General features: G+C 45.9%; 1 protein-coding gene across 1 annotated transcript in view; it reads right to left on the bottom strand.

Annotated features, from left to right (window-relative positions):
• PRMT2 (protein arginine methyltransferase 2) overlaps positions 1-12,653 on the bottom strand; it is a 38,213-nt gene extending 25,560 nt beyond the window's left edge. Inside the window, exons 1-4 of the mRNA XM_045776950.2 lie at positions 12,023-12,653; positions 9,446-9,544; positions 1,314-1,418; positions 29-211 (exon numbers count right to left, since the gene is read on the bottom strand). Coding sequence (XP_045632906.2) covers positions 29-211; positions 1,314-1,418; positions 9,446-9,484 — 327 coding nt within the window. The 5' untranslated portion in view covers positions 9,485-9,544; positions 12,023-12,653. The remainder of the gene's footprint in view (positions 1-28; positions 212-1,313; positions 1,419-9,445; positions 9,545-12,022) is intronic.
• Between the last annotated feature and the right edge of the window lie 5,062 nt (positions 12,654-17,715).

Raw genomic sequence — 17,715 nt, 5'->3', positions numbered from 1 at the left:
ACCGAACAGGGAATGTGGAAAGCAGTACCAGGGTTCCATAGCTGCCAAAGTACTCTTCATCCTGCCACGTGTCCTCAGGGTCACACTCCTCCAGGTGCTTCCCAAGGTGGTTTGCGGGTATGTACCCACAGCACCCTGCACGCTCGCCCCACCACCAATCAGCAGTTGTCTGTCTCAGGATGAGAATTTTTTCTCCTCTCAAAAAGCTGAGCTGGAAAAAAACATACACAGAAGTCAAAATTCAAGGAAAACCTGTAGCTGGTATTTCAATTGTGGCTCAGTGATAAATCCCCCATCATTGGGGCCCAAATCACATTTCAAAAAGGACTCAATGGGTAATTATACAAACTCACAATTTCTGAAAATGATACCAAGATTTAGAGACTTTTGTGGAACATGACAGAAAAGCACAGCTTAGCTGGTATTGTCTAAAGGGAAGATTAAACATTTTTGAGTGGCTTAAGACAATTTCTCTATAGCCTCTTCACTGCAACTCAGCTATGTGGTAGCTGATTCATTTACTGGAGTAGAAAAAGCTACATTCAAGTCGATGTGTTTTTTAAGATTTATTTATTTGAGAGAGAGAGTGAGCGTGTGAGTGGGAGGGAAGGGCAGAGAGAGAACCTCCAGCAGACTCCCTGCTGAGCACTGAGCATGGAGCCCAATGCAGGACTTGATCTCACAACCCTGAGATCATGACCTGAGCTGAAATCAAGAGGTGGATGCTTACCCGTCTGAGCCACTCAGGTGCCCCTCAAGTCAGTATTTTTATTTTATAGCCTCATTTTTCATTAACTAGAATAGGTTCTAAATCAAGGTTTCCAAAAAGAAACTGGAACAGGTGCTTCCTTCTGCCACTCCTTACCCAGGTGTGTTTCACCTAAGGCTTGGCATCAGAATTTGTTAGGCTGGGAAGAGAAGTGTCACTCACAGGTCTCACTAGGCTCTAAACATCTGAATGCTACTTTTTTTTTTTTAATATTTTATTTATTTGACAGAGAGAGAGAAACAGCCAGCGAGAGAGGGAACACAGCAGAGGAGTGGGAGAGGGAGAAGCAGGCTCCCCACTGAGCAGGGAGCCCGACGCGGGGCTCAATCCCAGGACCCTGGGATCATGACCCGAGCCAAAGGCAGACGCTTAACGACTGAGCCACCCAGGCGCCCCAACATCTGAATACTTCTTTACTTAACTTTGGTATGACTTCTTCAAAATTTATATCTAATCCTGTCATTTAGCCTGACATTTAGCCAAGTCCATAAAACATGGACCCAAGACCCATGGCCCCTGCATGTGAGCAAGTGTGTAGTGTTACCTGCGTCTGGTCAGTGGCTGAATAGTCTGCAATGGCCACAAACTCTTCTGGGTGCACAGCTTCCTGGAGATGCTCCTGGTCACCACACTCCACATGATCTCCCTCCTGCCCAAAGCCAAGGAAAGAACAGGGGATGACTGTGGGGCTTCGCTCTTTCTGTCCATCCTAATAACCAAAGGCTACAGGTTTTTAGGATGGTTTCAAATGAAGATTCATGTGACCAGGTTTAATCATACAATTTGGGTCATCTTCACCTCATCAGACCTGAGGAGAGAGATGGGCAGTTTCCTGCAAGGTACCAGTGACCGGGCACGACCCTCATGGCCTGACCTGGATGGCACTGCTGCTCACACATGCTGCTCAGGACCTGGAAGGGGAGCCCAAGACCACACACTGCCTCGTCTCTACTTTCTACCCTAACAGGCTTGTCTGGAAGACGTCCGCTGGAGTGGCAGAGCCTCCAAGCACATACTCCACTTCAATGAAGCAACCCCGTCCCGATCCCAATACATATTTTTTTAACAAAGTTTCCTAAACAGAACGTCATTCATGTTCTTTGGAGAATGTGTGAGGCACAAGTGTACACAGAGGAAAATTAAAACCATCTGTAGTCTCACGCACCGGTCAGAAATAATGATGGTTAACACGTTAACATTTATATTTTTTCAGGCTTTATTTTTTTTTTAAGATTTTATTTATTTGCCAGAGAGAGAGAGACAGAGAGAGCAGCAGGCAGTGGGAGAAGCAGGCTCCCCACTGAGCAGGGAGCCCGATGCAGGACTTGAACCCAGGACCCTGGGGTCATGACCTGAGCCAAAGGCAGCCATCTAACCGACTGAGCCACCCCGGCATCCCTCTGGTTTTATTTTTAAGATTTATTTGCTTTGGGAGAGAGAAAGAGCACTCATGTGGGAGGAGGGGCAGAAGGAGAGAGAGGGAGAATTTCAAGCAGACTCCGTGCTGAATATAGAGCCCAACGTGGGGCTCGATCTCACAACCCTGAGATCATGACCCGAGCTGAAACCAAGAGTCAGACGCTGAACTGACAGAGCTGCCAAGGCGCCCCAGGCTTCTTTCTAAGTGTACATATGCATGTGTACACAGGGCATTTACTGGGATCGTGTAATTCTGCCTTGTGACATGCTTCCCACTTATTAAATTCTTTTTTTATTAAGTTCAATTAGCTAACATAGAGTACATCATTAGTTTTTGATTAGTGTTCAACGATTCATTAGTTGTGTATAACACCCACTTACTAAATTCTGAACATTTTTCCTCCATATTAAATTACTTCTAAATACCACATTCCTAACATCTGACAGTATTCCATTCTATGAATTACCGTAACTTTTTTATCCAATCTCCTAGTTTTGCACCCTTTTTTTTTTTTTAAGATTTTATTTATTTATTCGACAGAGAGACAGCCAGCGAGAGAGGGAACACAAGCAGGGGGAGTGGGAGAGGAAGAAGCAGGCTCATAGTGGAAGAGCCTGATGTGGGGCTCGATCCCACAACGCCGGGATCACGCCTTGAGCCGAAGGCAGACGCTTAACCGCTGTGCCACCCAGGCGCCCCCTAGTTTTGCACCCTTAAACTGTTTCCAGTTTATAATATTACAAATTACATGAAGACAAACTTCCTTAAACATACATCATCTTGTCTATGCATGATGACTTTCTCAGGACAAATTCCTGAATGGGAAAATGGCAGATCAAGACACGTATACTTCCGTAACTTTGGATATCATCACCAAATACCCTCCAGAGAAGTGGTTCCTCAGACCTACATGTGAGTGAGTGAATGATCTTCCCACACCCTGGTCAACAGGGGGCATGCATCATCACTCAGCCTCTGCCAATCTGATGCAGACACACCGTCTGTCTTTGTTAGTTCCGTCTGTCTCTAATTATTAGTGAGGACAGACGTGTTTTTCAAGTACTTACTGGTCACCTGTTTTGTTAGTTGCCTCCTTGTGCCCTTTGCACATTTTCCTACTAGAGTGACGTGACTGGTTTTATGCGGTCTCATTTTCATTTTAGCTTGCCCTCCATCCCTGTCCCACATCACCACCCTCTCACCACCGTCCCTAGTCCCCACCTGGTGAACACCTTCCCCCACCTTCTCCATGCTCGGGTCACATACATGCACGCACACACGGTCACACACATGCACAGTTGTTCTTTTGACGTAGCCTTCTGTGAAGGATGTCACAAACACTTTTTTTCACTCACATAATACCTTGTGAAAAACTCCCCGATAGTTAGAACTCCAACTTACAATTTTCTTTCTTTTTTCTTTTTTTTTTTTTTAAAGATTCCATTCATTTATTTGACAGAGATAGAGACAGCCAGCGAGAGAGGGAACACAGCAGGGGAGTGGGAGAGGAAGAAGCAGGCTCCCAGCGGAGGAGCCTGATGTGGGGCTCGATCCCATAACGCCAGGATCACACCCTGAGCCGAAGGCAGACACTTAACGACTGCACCACCCAGGCGCCCCTCGGTGTCCAGTTTCCTACCACAATGTGGCCACAACATTTATTTACATCTACCCTTATGTGATGACATTTTATCTCTATGAGATAGATTACCGGGGCTGAAAACTAAGCATGGTTTTCATTCACACATCTGCAGGTTCTTCCCAGAAAGGGCATAGCGCTCCACCAGCAAAGCAGAGGTCCCCTCTGAGGAGTACGCACCAGCAACAGGCATTAGGGTGTCTTCAACTGTGGCCAGAGTGACAGGTGTAGCGACACCAGAAAAAGTAAATGTGTGGGGAAATAAGACTATTCCTTATACTCTATAGGAAAGACTTTTAATAGTATAAGGAGATAATAATAATTTATTGTGGGGTTTATGACATAAACAAAAGTAAAATATGTTACAACAATAGCACAAATAGCACAAAAACGGGGGCTAGTAAGTGGTTTGGAGGAGTCTTACACTGTGAAGTGGTCAAAACAAACAAAGACTGGGATAGGTTAAAGACGCATATCACAATTTCTTGGCAACCACTAAAATATTAGTAAAAGACACAGGTGAAAAGCCAACAGAGGAGGTAATGTGGAATTATAAACAATATTTCATTAATCCAAAAGGAGGCAAGACTGGAGAAAGGTACTAAGAAGAAACAGAAAACAAACAGCAAGACGTTTGACTTAACCATATCAGTCACTATGTTAAATGTTAATGGACTAAATACTCCAATTAAAGAGCAGAAATTACCTGACAGGGGAAAAAAAATGACATACCTACAGGCTCTTTACAAGAGAAACATTTTAAATATAAGGTCTTAGATTCAAAATACAGGTGTATGTGTACCATGCAAGCTGGTGCAGCTATATTAATATAAGACAAAATAGGTGCAAGGCAAGAACTACTACTGGGTAAAAAGAGATTTCATAAAAATAAAAGTCAGTTAGTAGTCTAGAAAGTAAAAACTATCCTCAATGTATGTGCCAAATAACAGATTCAAAAATATATGAAGCAAAAAGTGATAGATACAAAAGGAAATAAAAAAATAGGCAAATCCACAATCATAATGGAAATTTCTTTAAAGATTTGTTAATTTATTTTAGAGACAGAGCAGCTGCCTGGGCGAGTGTGGGGAGGGGTGGAGGGAGAGAATCCCAAGCAGACTCCCTGCTGAGCACAGAGCCCAACCAAGGGCTCATTCCACAACCCTGACATCATGACCTGAGCCAAAACCAAGGGTCGGACACTTAACTGACGGAGCGACCCAGGCACACCCATAGTGGAAATTTTTAAGCTCATCTCTCTCAGTAATTACACAACAAATGGGCAATAAGTCAGAAAGGACGCAAATATCTGAACAATACTAATAACCAATTTGACCTTAATGACATTTATAGAAAACCGCCAACCACAGAAAACATATTCTTTGCAGGTGCATGCGGGACATTCACCAAAATAGCCCACCAGATTAGGCCACAAAGCAGGCCTGAATAAATTTCCAAAGACTGAAATTTTACAGAGTATATTTTCTGACCAAACATAATCAAACCAAAATTAAATAGCAAAAAGATAAATAAAAATTCCTAAATGTTCAGAAATAGGCAGCACACTTCTCAATAGCCCAGATTTTCTAATTTCCATTGTGACATATTATAAAGTATATATTAACTGATGGACAATGAAAATAAAATGTATTTAAGTGTATGAGGCACAGCAAACTGATGATCAGAGGAAAAGTTATGGCTTTAAAAACATACATTAGAGAAGAAAGGTTTAAGTCAGTGATACAAGCTTCCATCACAAGATGCTACGAAAAGAGAAAATTAAACACAGAGAACAAAAGAAATAAAGATAAAAGCAGAAAACGGTAAAAAAAAAAGCAGATGAACACAGAGAAAGTCAACAAAGACAAAATCAGTTCTTTGAAAAGATAAAACTGATAAAAACCCTTAAAAGATGGATCAAGAGGAAAGGAGAAATAAAATACAAACTGTATCAGGAATCTCGTCTGTAATGATGGATGCAATTAACAGGACAAACACAAATATTATTGAAATACTACCATGACCAACTCACAAGTAACCAAGAAAATTAAAATAACAAGACACCACTTCTAACTCAACAGACTGAATAAATTTTAAGAGTCTGATGTTCTCCTACACTACAACCCAGCAATTGCACTACTAGGTATTTACCCCAAAGGTACACATGGAGTGATCCGAAGGGGCACCTGCACCCCAATGTTCACAGCAGCAATGTCCACAACAGCCAAACTGTGGGAAGAGCCCAGCTGTCCATCCGCAGCTGAATGGATAAAGATGTGGTTCATACATACAATGGAAATATATAACAATGGAATATATATAGTGAAATATCACCATCGAAAAGAATAAAATCTTACAATTTGCAACAAAGTGGATGGAACTAGAGGGTATTATGCTAAGTGAAATAAGTCAATCAGAGAAAGACAAACACCATATGATTTCACTCCTATGTGGACTTTAAGAAACAAAACAGATGAACATAGGGGAAGGGAAGGAAGAGTGAAATACAATAGAAACAGAGAGGGAGACAAACCATGAGAGATTCTTAACTCTAGGAAACAAACTGAGGGCTGCTGAAAGGGAGGGGGTGGGGAGATGGGGTCACTGGGTGACGGGCACTAAGGGAGCACATGACGTAACGAGCACCGGGTGTTATATGCAACTGATGAATCACTAAATTCACCCCTGAAACTAACAGTACAGTATATGTTGACTAAACTCAATTTACATACTTAGAAAACAAAGAATCTGATGCTCTCAAGTGTTAGCAAGTACTGTGTGGGCTACTGGCAGTCCCGTAAACTGGACAGCAATGGATCATTATCTAGGAAACTGAAAATATGCCATCCCTTCCATGCTGCAGTGCCATTACTAGGTATCTGCCCTGGAGCACACAGAACACTCACCGCGGCACTGTCTGAAGTAGAGAAAAACGGGAAACAACATATGCGTCCAACAAAAGGGAAATAAACGAAATGCAGCGCACACCTACCGTACAGCAGTAAGACTGTGACAGACCTGCACACAGATGTGATGTCCACGCAAGCGGCACACTACATGTGATGTCCACGCAAGGGGCACACTACACGTGATGTCCACGCAAGGGGCACACTACACGTGATGTCCACGCAAGGGGCACACTACACGTGATGTCCACGCAAGCGGCACATTCCATGTGATGTCCACGCAAGGGGCACTCTACATGTGATGTCCACGCAAGCGGCACTCTACATGTGATGTCCACGCAAGCAGCACGCTACATGTGGTGATGTCCACGCAAGCGGCACGCTACATGTGATGTCCACGCAAGCGGCACGCTACATGTGGTGATGTCCACGCAAGCGGCACGCTACATGTGGTGATGTCCACGCAAGCGGCACGCTACATGTGGTGATGTCCACGCAAGGGGCACGCTACATGTGGTGATGTCCACGCAAGGGGCACGCTACACGTGATGTCCACGCAAGCGGCACATTCCATGTGATGTCCACGCAAGGGGCACACTACATGTGATGTCCACGCAAGCGGCACTCTACATGTGATGTCCACGCAAGCGGCACTCTACATGTGATGTCCACGCAAGCGGCACGCTCCATGTGATGTCCACGCAAGCGGCACGCTACATGTGGTGATGTCCACGCAAGGGGCACGCTACACGTGATGTCCACGCAAGCGGCACATTCCATGTGATGTCCACGCAAGGGGCACACTACATGTGATGTCCACGCAAGCGGCACTCTACATGTGATGTCCACGCAAGGGGCACACTACATGTGATGTCCACGCAAGCGGCACTCTACATGTGATGTCCACGTAAGCGGCACTCTACATGTGATGTCCACGCAAGCGGCACACTCCATGTGGTGATGTCCACGCAAGCGGCACGCTACACGTGGTGATGTCCACGCAAGGGGCACGCTACACGTGGTGATGTCCACGCAAGGGGCACGCTACACGTGGTGATGTCCACGCAAGGGGCACGCTACACGTGATGCCCACGCAAGGGGCACGCTACACGTGATGCCCACGCAAGCGGCACGCTCCATTTGATGTCCACGCAAGCGGCACGCTCCATGTGATGTCCACGCAAGGGGCACACAGATGTGATATCCACGCAAGCGGCACACTCCATGTGATGTCCACGCAAGGGGCACACTCCATGTGATGTCCACGCAAGCGGCACACTCCATGTGATGTCCACGCAAGGGCACACTACATGTGATGTCCACGCAAGGGGCACACAGATGTGATGTCCACGCAAGCGGCACACTACATGTGATGTCCACGCAAGGGGCACACTACATGTGATGTGGCACACTACATGTGATGTCCACGCAAGGGCACACTGATGTGATGTCCACGCAAGCGGCACACTACATGTGATGTCCACGCAAGGGCACACTACGTGTGATGTCCACACAAGCGGCACACTACGTGTGATGTCCACGCAAGGGGCACACAGATGTGATGTCCACGCAAGGGCACACTGATGTGATGTCCACGCAAGGGGCACACTACATGTGATGTCCACGCAAGGGCACACTGATGTGATGTCCACGCAAGCGGCACACTGATGTGATGTCCACGCAAACAGCACACTACAGAAGCGCCCTACAGGACTGAACTAGCTCCCCCCAAGTAACATTTGGAAAAGACAAGATGCAGATGACACGGAACACGATGCCACCTAGACAAATTCTAAACAGCACACACAAACAGTATCCTATACTGTTCAAAGACGCTTGTAGTAGGTATGAAAGCATAAAAAGTGGTGCAGAAGCACAAAGATTAATTCACAGTAGTATTTGCCTGCGGAAACGCAGGAACAAGATGGGGCTACGGTTAGGGAGCAAACTCTACCTATGGTTTCCCTCAGAATATGTACAACCATGGATACATACACGTTCTGAAGCAAATACGACAGAATGTCAACAGGCTGTCACTTCTCTGTGCTATGTACTTGATGTTTACAAGATCATTCTGGAAATGTCCCAATCTTTTTTAAATTTCTCAAAAGAAGAATAGGGCAACCAAAGAATTCAAAAGTTTTATGATTAATTTTAAGAAACAGATTAATGAAGTGACCCAACTATGAATCAAATTCCTATACATAAAAACCCAAATGAAATACAACCACCATTGGAAGGATAGAGAAAAAAGAAATGTTAAAACTGACATCACAGATATGAAAATGTTTGATTTTTTAAAAAGCATTATTTGTTAGAGTATTCACCTGGTGTTTAATTTTATATAATCAACATTCCTTGAAATTTAGGGTAATTTTTTTTTTTAATTAATAGCTTGAATGTAACTAGATGTGTGTCCCAGGCAGAGAAACAGTATGAATAAATAAAACATTTCTAATGTGTCCAGCCTGCTTTGAAGGTATTATGCCTGGGACTTTATTAAAAAACTGAAGCGTGTGCGTGCTTCAGCAGCAAGATACCAAAGGTAGAGTCGTGGCAGGTGTTTACAGCCCAATTCAGAATGTCACCTGGAACCCTTACAAGCACTGCATTTCCTCCATCTATGCGGCCACGGCTGGTGGCTGAGCCATGCTCTCCGCCACATCCATGGTCCTTACATACAGGTCCTCACACACCAGAGCTGAAATTACCTGTGGTTCACCTCGGGGGCAGTCACCTGATGTTGCCATGGTTCTCTTGGGATCTGCCGCATCGCTGCCACTTTTAATACTTCATTTTCTTCTCCATTTCTACTTTTAAAAAGAGACAATGACAAAATATTTTGTTATATTCACTTCACTTCTAAGGTCCTGGTAAAGATCTTACACCAAATGGAAGTAAAACAGGTATTTAAAGAATGAAACAAATCAAATGTATAAATATAATTCTTTACAGAAACAATGAAAAGCATTTAAAATTTATGAACTTTTTTTTTTTTTAGATTTTATTTATTTATTTGACAGAGGGAGAGAGAGAGCATAAGCAGGGGGAGCGGCAGGCAGAGGGAGAGGGAGATGCAGACACAGGCTCCCCGCTGAGCAGGGAGCCCAACGTGGGGCTCAATCCCAGGACCCTGGGATCATGACCTGAGCCAAAGGCAGACGCTTAACCAGCTGAGTCACCCAGGTGCACCAAAATTTATGAACTTCTAATAGTGTGTTTTCTTCACTAGTCTGCAAAGGTGTTGATCTTATTTACTGAATGAACCCTGTGAGTATCTGTTAGATTACTGGGTTGATTTAAAACAACAAATCAATGTCAAATCTTTTCTTAGAACCCTGATAGCTTTCACTCCAATTAAAATTCCCTACTGTGAAAATAAAGGAAACCTCATTTGAAATGGGGTCAGCAGGCCAGCAGGGGGAGCACTCACCCACACACACTCCTTATAGACCCAGCAGGCGAAAGCTCATTTAACCACCACAGCAGCAGGAAGATCTACCAGGCAACAGCCCAGCCAAGGGAGACCGTCACAGCCTGGCCAGAGAGACTGTCACAGTGTTACAGCCCGACTAATGGGAGACCATCATAGCCTGGCCAATGGGAGATCATCACAGCCTGGCCAGAGAGACTATCAGTGTGACAGCCCAGCCAATGGGAGACTGTCAGAGTGTCACAGCCCGGCCAACGGGAGACTGTCACAGTATCACAGCCCAGCCAGTGGGAGACTGTCAGAGTGTCACAGCCTGGCCAATGGGAGATTGTCACAGCCCAGCCAGAAAGTGTCACATCGCAGCCAGTGGGAGACCGTCACAATGTTACAGCCCGGCCAGTGGGAGACTGTCACAATGTTACAGCCCGGCCAGTGGGAAACCGTCACAGTGTTACAGCCCGGCCAGTGGGAGACTGTCACAGTGTTACAGCCCAGCCAATGGGAGGCTGTCACCACCCCACACTCACTTTTCCTCCAGTGGATTTTCCTTCAAAGCGGCCCCTCCCACTTTCCTCCTTTTTCTCTGTAAAGTAACCTTCCTCTCCTAAATTAGCCAGAGTTGTCTTTAGTTTTGCATGTCTGAAATTGCAATTCCTGTCATTTCCAAATAAACCCATTTTGCTAGTAAAATAACTGGCTGTTTTATTTTCAAGGTCAACACCATCTGGGGCTTTCAAGTGTTTCCACTAACAGGAACCAAATCTACATCTTGCAGTGGGTTTTCCTTCTCACTCTCAGTTCTCATTTTTCCCAGCGACAGTGTAATCCACACTATGCTCCAAGATGAATGTTTTTTATTACGTAACAATTCTTTGTTTAAAATGCATGCTTCACTTATCAAGACTTAATACTTATTTTTGTGACATCTGTAATTACAGCATAGACATTAACAGGAGAAACCTCGGTCAGAATGGAGCGGTGAGGCCAGCAAGGGGAGCGACCCGCAGCCCAACAGGAAGCGGATCTTGCAGTGGACTCTACTTCACTCCTCCAGCAGAAGAAAGGATTTCCTCCTGCCCCGGCAACAGCCCAGCCAATGAGAAGCCACCACACTTGCAGCTCCCAGCCATAGCTTCCTTATCCTGGATTGTAATTCTCTGCTATTCTTAAATAAACCCATTTTTGCTGGTAAAACAACTAGCAGCGGGTTTTTTTTAATGGTTAGCAACAAACACTACTATAGATACACTACATTTTCATCGGCAAGCCCTGGCATTGGGGCCAGGGTGGGAGAGAGCCTGGATGGGGCTGGGTTGATGAAGGGGGGCTAGAGCAGGGTGGGCCGGGGCCTGGTGGACAGGGCAGACAAGGCCAGGTCAGCGGACCAGGCGGTGGGAGGACCTAGGATCCCCAGGGACTAGCGGCCAAAGGCAATGGGCGGGGTGGGAGGAGAAAAAACTGGGGGAGGGGGGAGGCGGGCTCAGATGCAGGAGCAGAACACCGGCTAAGGAGGAAAGGCACCGGGCTCGAAGGGCCCGCGTACCCGGAAGGGAGGTGGGCGCGGCTCTGAGAAGGCGTGGCTGGGGAAGAGGCGCGGCGCTGCAGAGAGTGGTGCGGGCAGGGGGGGGGAGGAAGCGAGGGCGGTGGGCGTGGCTCGGAGGGAGGGGCGTGGCCCTGCAGTCGCCCAGCCTGCGGTCAGGCGCCAGAGCGCCCAGCACACAGCCGGGAAGGCTGGGGGTCTTCAAAGGTGCAGAGGCCTCGGTCGACCCACTGACGCACACGCCCGGAAAGGACTCACTTGGCACGTCCTGCCTCAGTGCGGTCCAGCCGCTTGAGCTGCCCACGGGAAACCTACCTCAGCCGCCTTTCTCCGCTGAGTCCTGCGTCCACACCGCGGGTGCGGAGGGGCGGACGGCGCCTACCAGCAGCCCGAGCCGCCGCCCTCGGCTCGCGCAGGCGCAGTACGCGCAGGCCGGCCGCGGACGGAGCCCCTCCCTGGGCCCCGCTCCCCACGCCTGCGCAGTCCGGACTCGCCCCTCCGTCCGGAGAATGGAGCCACCGCCTGCGGCCGCACGCAGGCGCAGTCACTCAGGCGCGTCTGGGAGAAGGCCCCGGCCCGGGACGAGCGCCCCCCGCAGGCGCACTTCACGGGTTCGGCTTCCCGCCGGGGCGCGCGCCGAGCCCCTGCACCTCGTGTTCTGGCGGGTGGGCGGTGGGCTCGCAGCGGGGGCCGGGGGCCGGGGGCCGGCCCGGGTTGGGGGTTGGGCGGCGGGGCCGGGCCCGTCCTGGGCTGGGGAACAGAAACCCACTGTGAGTGACAGAAACGGCCGATCCTGAAGCCGGACCTCCGTTCTCCCGCTTCCCTAAAACAGTTCAGTTCACCTTCCCATCTCCGCTGTGAAGTGCGAGCCGTCTGTCCTTTCACTTGACGAGCGGAGACAGCGGTTAGGCTTTCGTCTCACCAGGACGAAGTTTGAGAGTGAAAGGAAAATGGGGTGACCTCAGAGCCCTTGACTGTGGGTGGCCTCGGCCTGGGCAGGACGCGGTCGTCGCAGCTGCGCAGACCAGCCCCGGGATAGGTTGTCCGGGGCGCCGGGGGTCGGGAGGTGATTGATGTGGGTGCGGGGATCCGCTTTAAAAGAGGAAAAGAGGGCGCCTGGGTGGCTCAGTGGGTTCAGCTTGGACCGGATCTCCGCCCTGGTCTCAGCCCAGAGCGCGGAGATTGAGCCCGCGTTGGGCTCCGTGCTGGGCGTGGAACCCGCCTGGAGACGCGGAAGATGCCAGGAGGGAGGCGGGTGTTGGCAGTGGTTGCATTCAATACCGCTGGTCTGTGCGTTCATCAACAGCGCAGGTGGTAAAGTTAGTGTGTATTTGACCACGATAAAAAAAGGAGCAGGAAAACAAATCCTCACTATGAGGAAAAGAAAAGGAATTCAATACAGGTTCTGTAGATTTTAAAAAGATAATAAACTGATAATATGAAACAACGTCAAAAATTTGACAAATCACATAAATTGGAAAAATTCTTTGAAAAACACAACAAATTCTTCCCATAAGAATATTTGGGAAAGCTACATGGGTCTATATTTGTTAAGGGAATTGGTTTTATAATTTAAAACCTTCTTACAAAGGGTACTCCAGGCCCAGAGGGCTTCACTAGTAAATGCTTCCAACCATACAAGAAGAAAATGATACCAGTGTTACCGAAAATGATACCGAAAATAAAGAAAAGTGCAATCCTTCCTAATGGGTTCTACGAGACCAGCATAACTCTGCTATAAAATGTTAGCATAAACAATCCAGTGGAAGATAAAATGGTTACATATCATGACCAAGTGTGGTTTACGCTAGGGATGAACGATGGTTTAAAATTTAAGAATCAATATTTCCACATTTCAGATTATAGGACAAAAACCGTATGAACATCTACATAGGTGCAGGAAAAAACATTTCATAAGACTCAACACCCACTAAATTCACAAAACTAGAAATAAAAAAGACAGGACTATCTTAATCTTAGATATCTATAAAAAACAAATAACAAAATAGTGGGTGCTTTTCTCCTGGGTTCAGGAAGTAGAGAAGAATGTCCTCCATAACCTCTATTTAGCACTGTAGGGGTGATCTTACCCCAATGCAAGAAGGCCAAAGAAAGGCAATGTAAAGACTCAAAGGAAAAAGTAAAATTTATTATTCACAGGTGGCATGATTGTGTTTGCAGATAAGCCAAAATAATCTACAAATAAAGTACTATAAGAAGTGAATATCCTAGTCTCTGGATGAAGGGCTAATACAGTAGGAATCGACAGAAATTGCAATCTAAAAATTCCATGTACAAAAGCACCAAGTAACATCAAATTTTTAGCAAGAATTATCAAGAGAAAAAATGTAAAAAGAAAACTCTCAATATTAGAAATGCAAAGGGGGTCCTTTTAACCAATGTTAAAAGGATAAATAGGGGGTGCCTGGCTGGCTTGGTCAGAGGGGCATGGGACTCTAGATCTTAGGGTTGTGAGTTCAAGCCACACACTGGGTGTAGTGATTACGAATAAATAAATAAATAAATAAATAAATAAATAAATAAATAAATAAATAAATAAACAAACAAACTTAAAAAAAAAGTTAAGTAGAAGACCATGACCAACTTTTTGCCAACACATTTGATAATTTGTATGAAATGGACAAACTCCTTTAAAGGCATTACTTATCAAAAGTGACACAAAAGAAAAGGATAAATATATAAAATAAATTAAATGTGTTATCAAAAAACCTTCCCACAAAGAAAATGCCAAACCCAAATTGTTTCATTGGTGAATTCTATCAAATGTGTAAGATATAATACCAGTATTAAACAAAATTTTAAGAAAATAGCGAATTGACACATTCCAATTTGTTTTATGAGGGAAGCTTAACTCTGATACAAGGACCTGACAAATACAAGAAAATTACAGACCAATATCCTTCACAAAAATAGATGCAAAAATCCTTAACAAAATATTAGCAAATTAACCCGATAATAAATCGACAAGGTAATACATTACTAAGGTCAACTGAAGTTTATCCTAGTGATACAAAATTGGACTAACACTTGCAAATCAATGTAATTCATAATCTTAACAGAATAAAGGAGAGAATCCATATGGTCATTCAATAAATTTTTTTAAAGGTTTTGGCAAAATTCAATACCCAATCATTATTTTTTTTTAAAGACTTTATTTATTTATTTTGGAGAGAGAGAGCACAAGCAGGAGGAAGGGGTAGAGGAAGGGAATCTCAAGCAGAATGCCTGCTGAGTGTGGAGCCTGATGTGGGCCCAGATCCCATGACCTCTGATGGAGGAAAGACGTTAGGGTTCGAAGCCCACGGCCAAGAAAGAATTCTTGAGACATCTGTGGTGCAAAAGGTGGTTTTATTAAAGCACGAGACAGGACCCGTGGGCAGAAAGAGCTGCCCCGGGGTCATGAGGGGTGGCCCATTATATACTTCCAAGTCGGGAGAGGGTTAGGGATAGCCTAAGTGTCTAAGGAATTTTGGAGGCAAGGTTTCCAGGATCCTGAGGGGGCTAGCTATTATTAGGAAAAGGTCATTTATTACAGTCTAATAGAACCTTAGTCGTGAGACCCTTCGGACATGTATTGGGGGGCCGTATGCTTGGGGGTCGACTGCCAACACGTATCTTGGGGGGGGGGGTTAGAGATAAAGGAAATTTCCAAAGGAACTTTTATACGTTAAAGTAGACTTACAGGATTGCGGTCGGGGGTCAGGCTAGGATTGCCTTTTGCCCTCAGCACAGTGTCAGCATCCAGGCAGTTGAGTCCCTAGAGGCAGGTCACTCTGCCTGTTTCAAGGACTTGTCAGTGGGCTGTAGGTAGTCAGGAAATTTAATAATTTTTCTTCTGCCTGTGTTCCCGCATCAGCCCCCAGATCATAATCTGAGTGGAAGCCAAGAGTCAGACGCCTAACTCACTGAATCACCCAGGTGCCCCAATCGTGATTTTTTTTTAATATCAGTGATGCAGGCAGGCTGGGTCAGAGAACCCAGAAGAGGGGTCCCACAGGACCAGCCAAAGGAGTCCTTGGCTTCTCACAGGATAGAAATAAAATGTGAGCCCGAGAAAGTGAAAACCGAGTTTACTGAATAGTGTGAGTGACAGAGAATAGCAGATGGGGTGTCTGGGAGGCTCGGAAAGGAGAGCAGAATGGGTGTCGTCATCACCTGGGGTTAGGGGTTTATATTGGAAAGGGGTCTACGGGACGTGTTCCTTCAGGAATCCACGGTAGGGTCCAATCAAAGGTAAGTGTCAGATGAGTAACAGGTATTATGCCATAAATCACTGAAAGTAGAGGGTGGAGTTTTTGTTTTGTTTTGTTTTTTGTTTTTTGGGGGACTTTTTTTGTGAGTAAAGCAATATAAGTTTATTAAGCAAGGATACAGACAAAGCTCTCAGGAGTGAGAGGGCTCCCGACAGCGTTTGTCAAAGTTAACGTCCTGGAGCGGGGTTGGGAGCTGGCTTGTCTCAGATGTCAGCAGGTGTTTGGGGCCTAGGACGAGACTCAGAGAATGATTCACTTTCTTGCTTGCCCCTTGAAGTGGGAACATAGCTTCTTTGCTTATTCAAAGGCAAAATATGGAACAAGTAAATGGGGCCTAGCAGAAAAATGGCAGAGATGGAGCCTTTCTCAAATGGAGACTCTTCAGCCTCCCTACTGCATCAGTAAAAACAGAACATCTTCTATCTCTAAAAAGTCATGTCAGAAACCCTAACACTAAAATCATACTTAATGATGTCATACTGAAAGTTTCCATTAGAAACAAGGAAATGTTTCCACTTTCACTACTTCTATTCAACATTTTATAGGAAATCCTGGCCAGCACAATAGGCAAATAAAACAATAAATAAATAAAAGAAATAACTATTAAGATGAAACAAAATTATGTGTATTCACAGATGATTAGAGGGTTTGCATAGATTAGCCTAAGGATCACAAAATTACTAGAATAAATAAGTGAATTTAGCAAGACTGTAGGATAAAGGTCTACATGGAAAAATAAGTGTATTTTTATAGGGGCGCCTGGCTGGTTCAGTCAGTTGACCGTCCGGCTCTTGGTATCAGCTCAGGTGATGATCTGGCAGCCCTGGGATCGTGCCCTGGTCGGGCTCCGGGCTCTGTGCAGAGTCTGCTTCTGATTCTCTCTCCCTCTCCTCCTGCTCACTCTCTCCCTCAAATAAATAAATAAAATCTTTAAAAAAAAAAGTGTATTTTTTATTTGCTAGGAGCAAAACATCGAAAATGAACTTTTTTAAAAAACCCACGTAGGGTGCCCGGGTAGCTCGGTTGGTTGGGCGTCTGTCTCTTGATTTTGGCTCAGGTCTGATCTCAGGGTCATGGGATCCAGCCCCACTTCAGGCGCTCAGTGCAGAGTCTGCTTGTCTCTCTTCCTCTGCTCCCCCCCATCTCTCAAATAAATCAAGAGAATCTTTAATATATATACACACACACATATATATTTTAAAAGCCATGTACAGCACTGTAGCATAAGCCCCAGACAATCACCTTTATCTAATGTAAGTGTCTGACATGAAGCTTTCGAGTGCCAAGGCAGCCCCTTCGCAGACGCCCGTCTCCAGCAAACACAGTGCCGGCTGCACACTGCATGAAAAGCCATGAAGCCACCCCACCCATCAAGTTCCCACTCTCAGAAAGCACTAGCCGACCTAACCAACCTTTTGATCACTTGCTTTTCCTTTCCTGTGATTAATTCCTGCTTTTATGTTTCAAAATCACTAGTAATGAGTGAACCTTTGAGCCCTACACCACCACCCTTGACCCCAATCAAGGCAGAACCCCAGGCCCACACTCTCTCCTCTCCCCCTGCCCCACCATGACCTCCCTGTGTGACCCTGGGCATGTAACCTCCAGGGATTGTGAGTAGTAAACATTTTCAAAGTTCCCTGATGGTGGTTGCCGTGACATGTCTCGCAATCCGAGTAAGAACAAGGGCTGGTCCAGCACAACACTGGCTGCACCTGGGGAAAGCTCTGTGGA

This window comes from Ursus americanus, chromosome 4 (assembly GCF_024610735.1).
Source record: "Ursus americanus isolate L20-20 chromosome 4, mUrsAme1.1.p, whole genome shotgun sequence".
In the NCBI taxonomy this organism is placed as follows: Eukaryota; Metazoa; Chordata; class Mammalia; order Carnivora; family Ursidae; genus Ursus; species Ursus americanus.
Note: the sequence above shows the minus strand (reverse complement) of the source record. Positions and strands in the feature narration are given on the sequence as shown.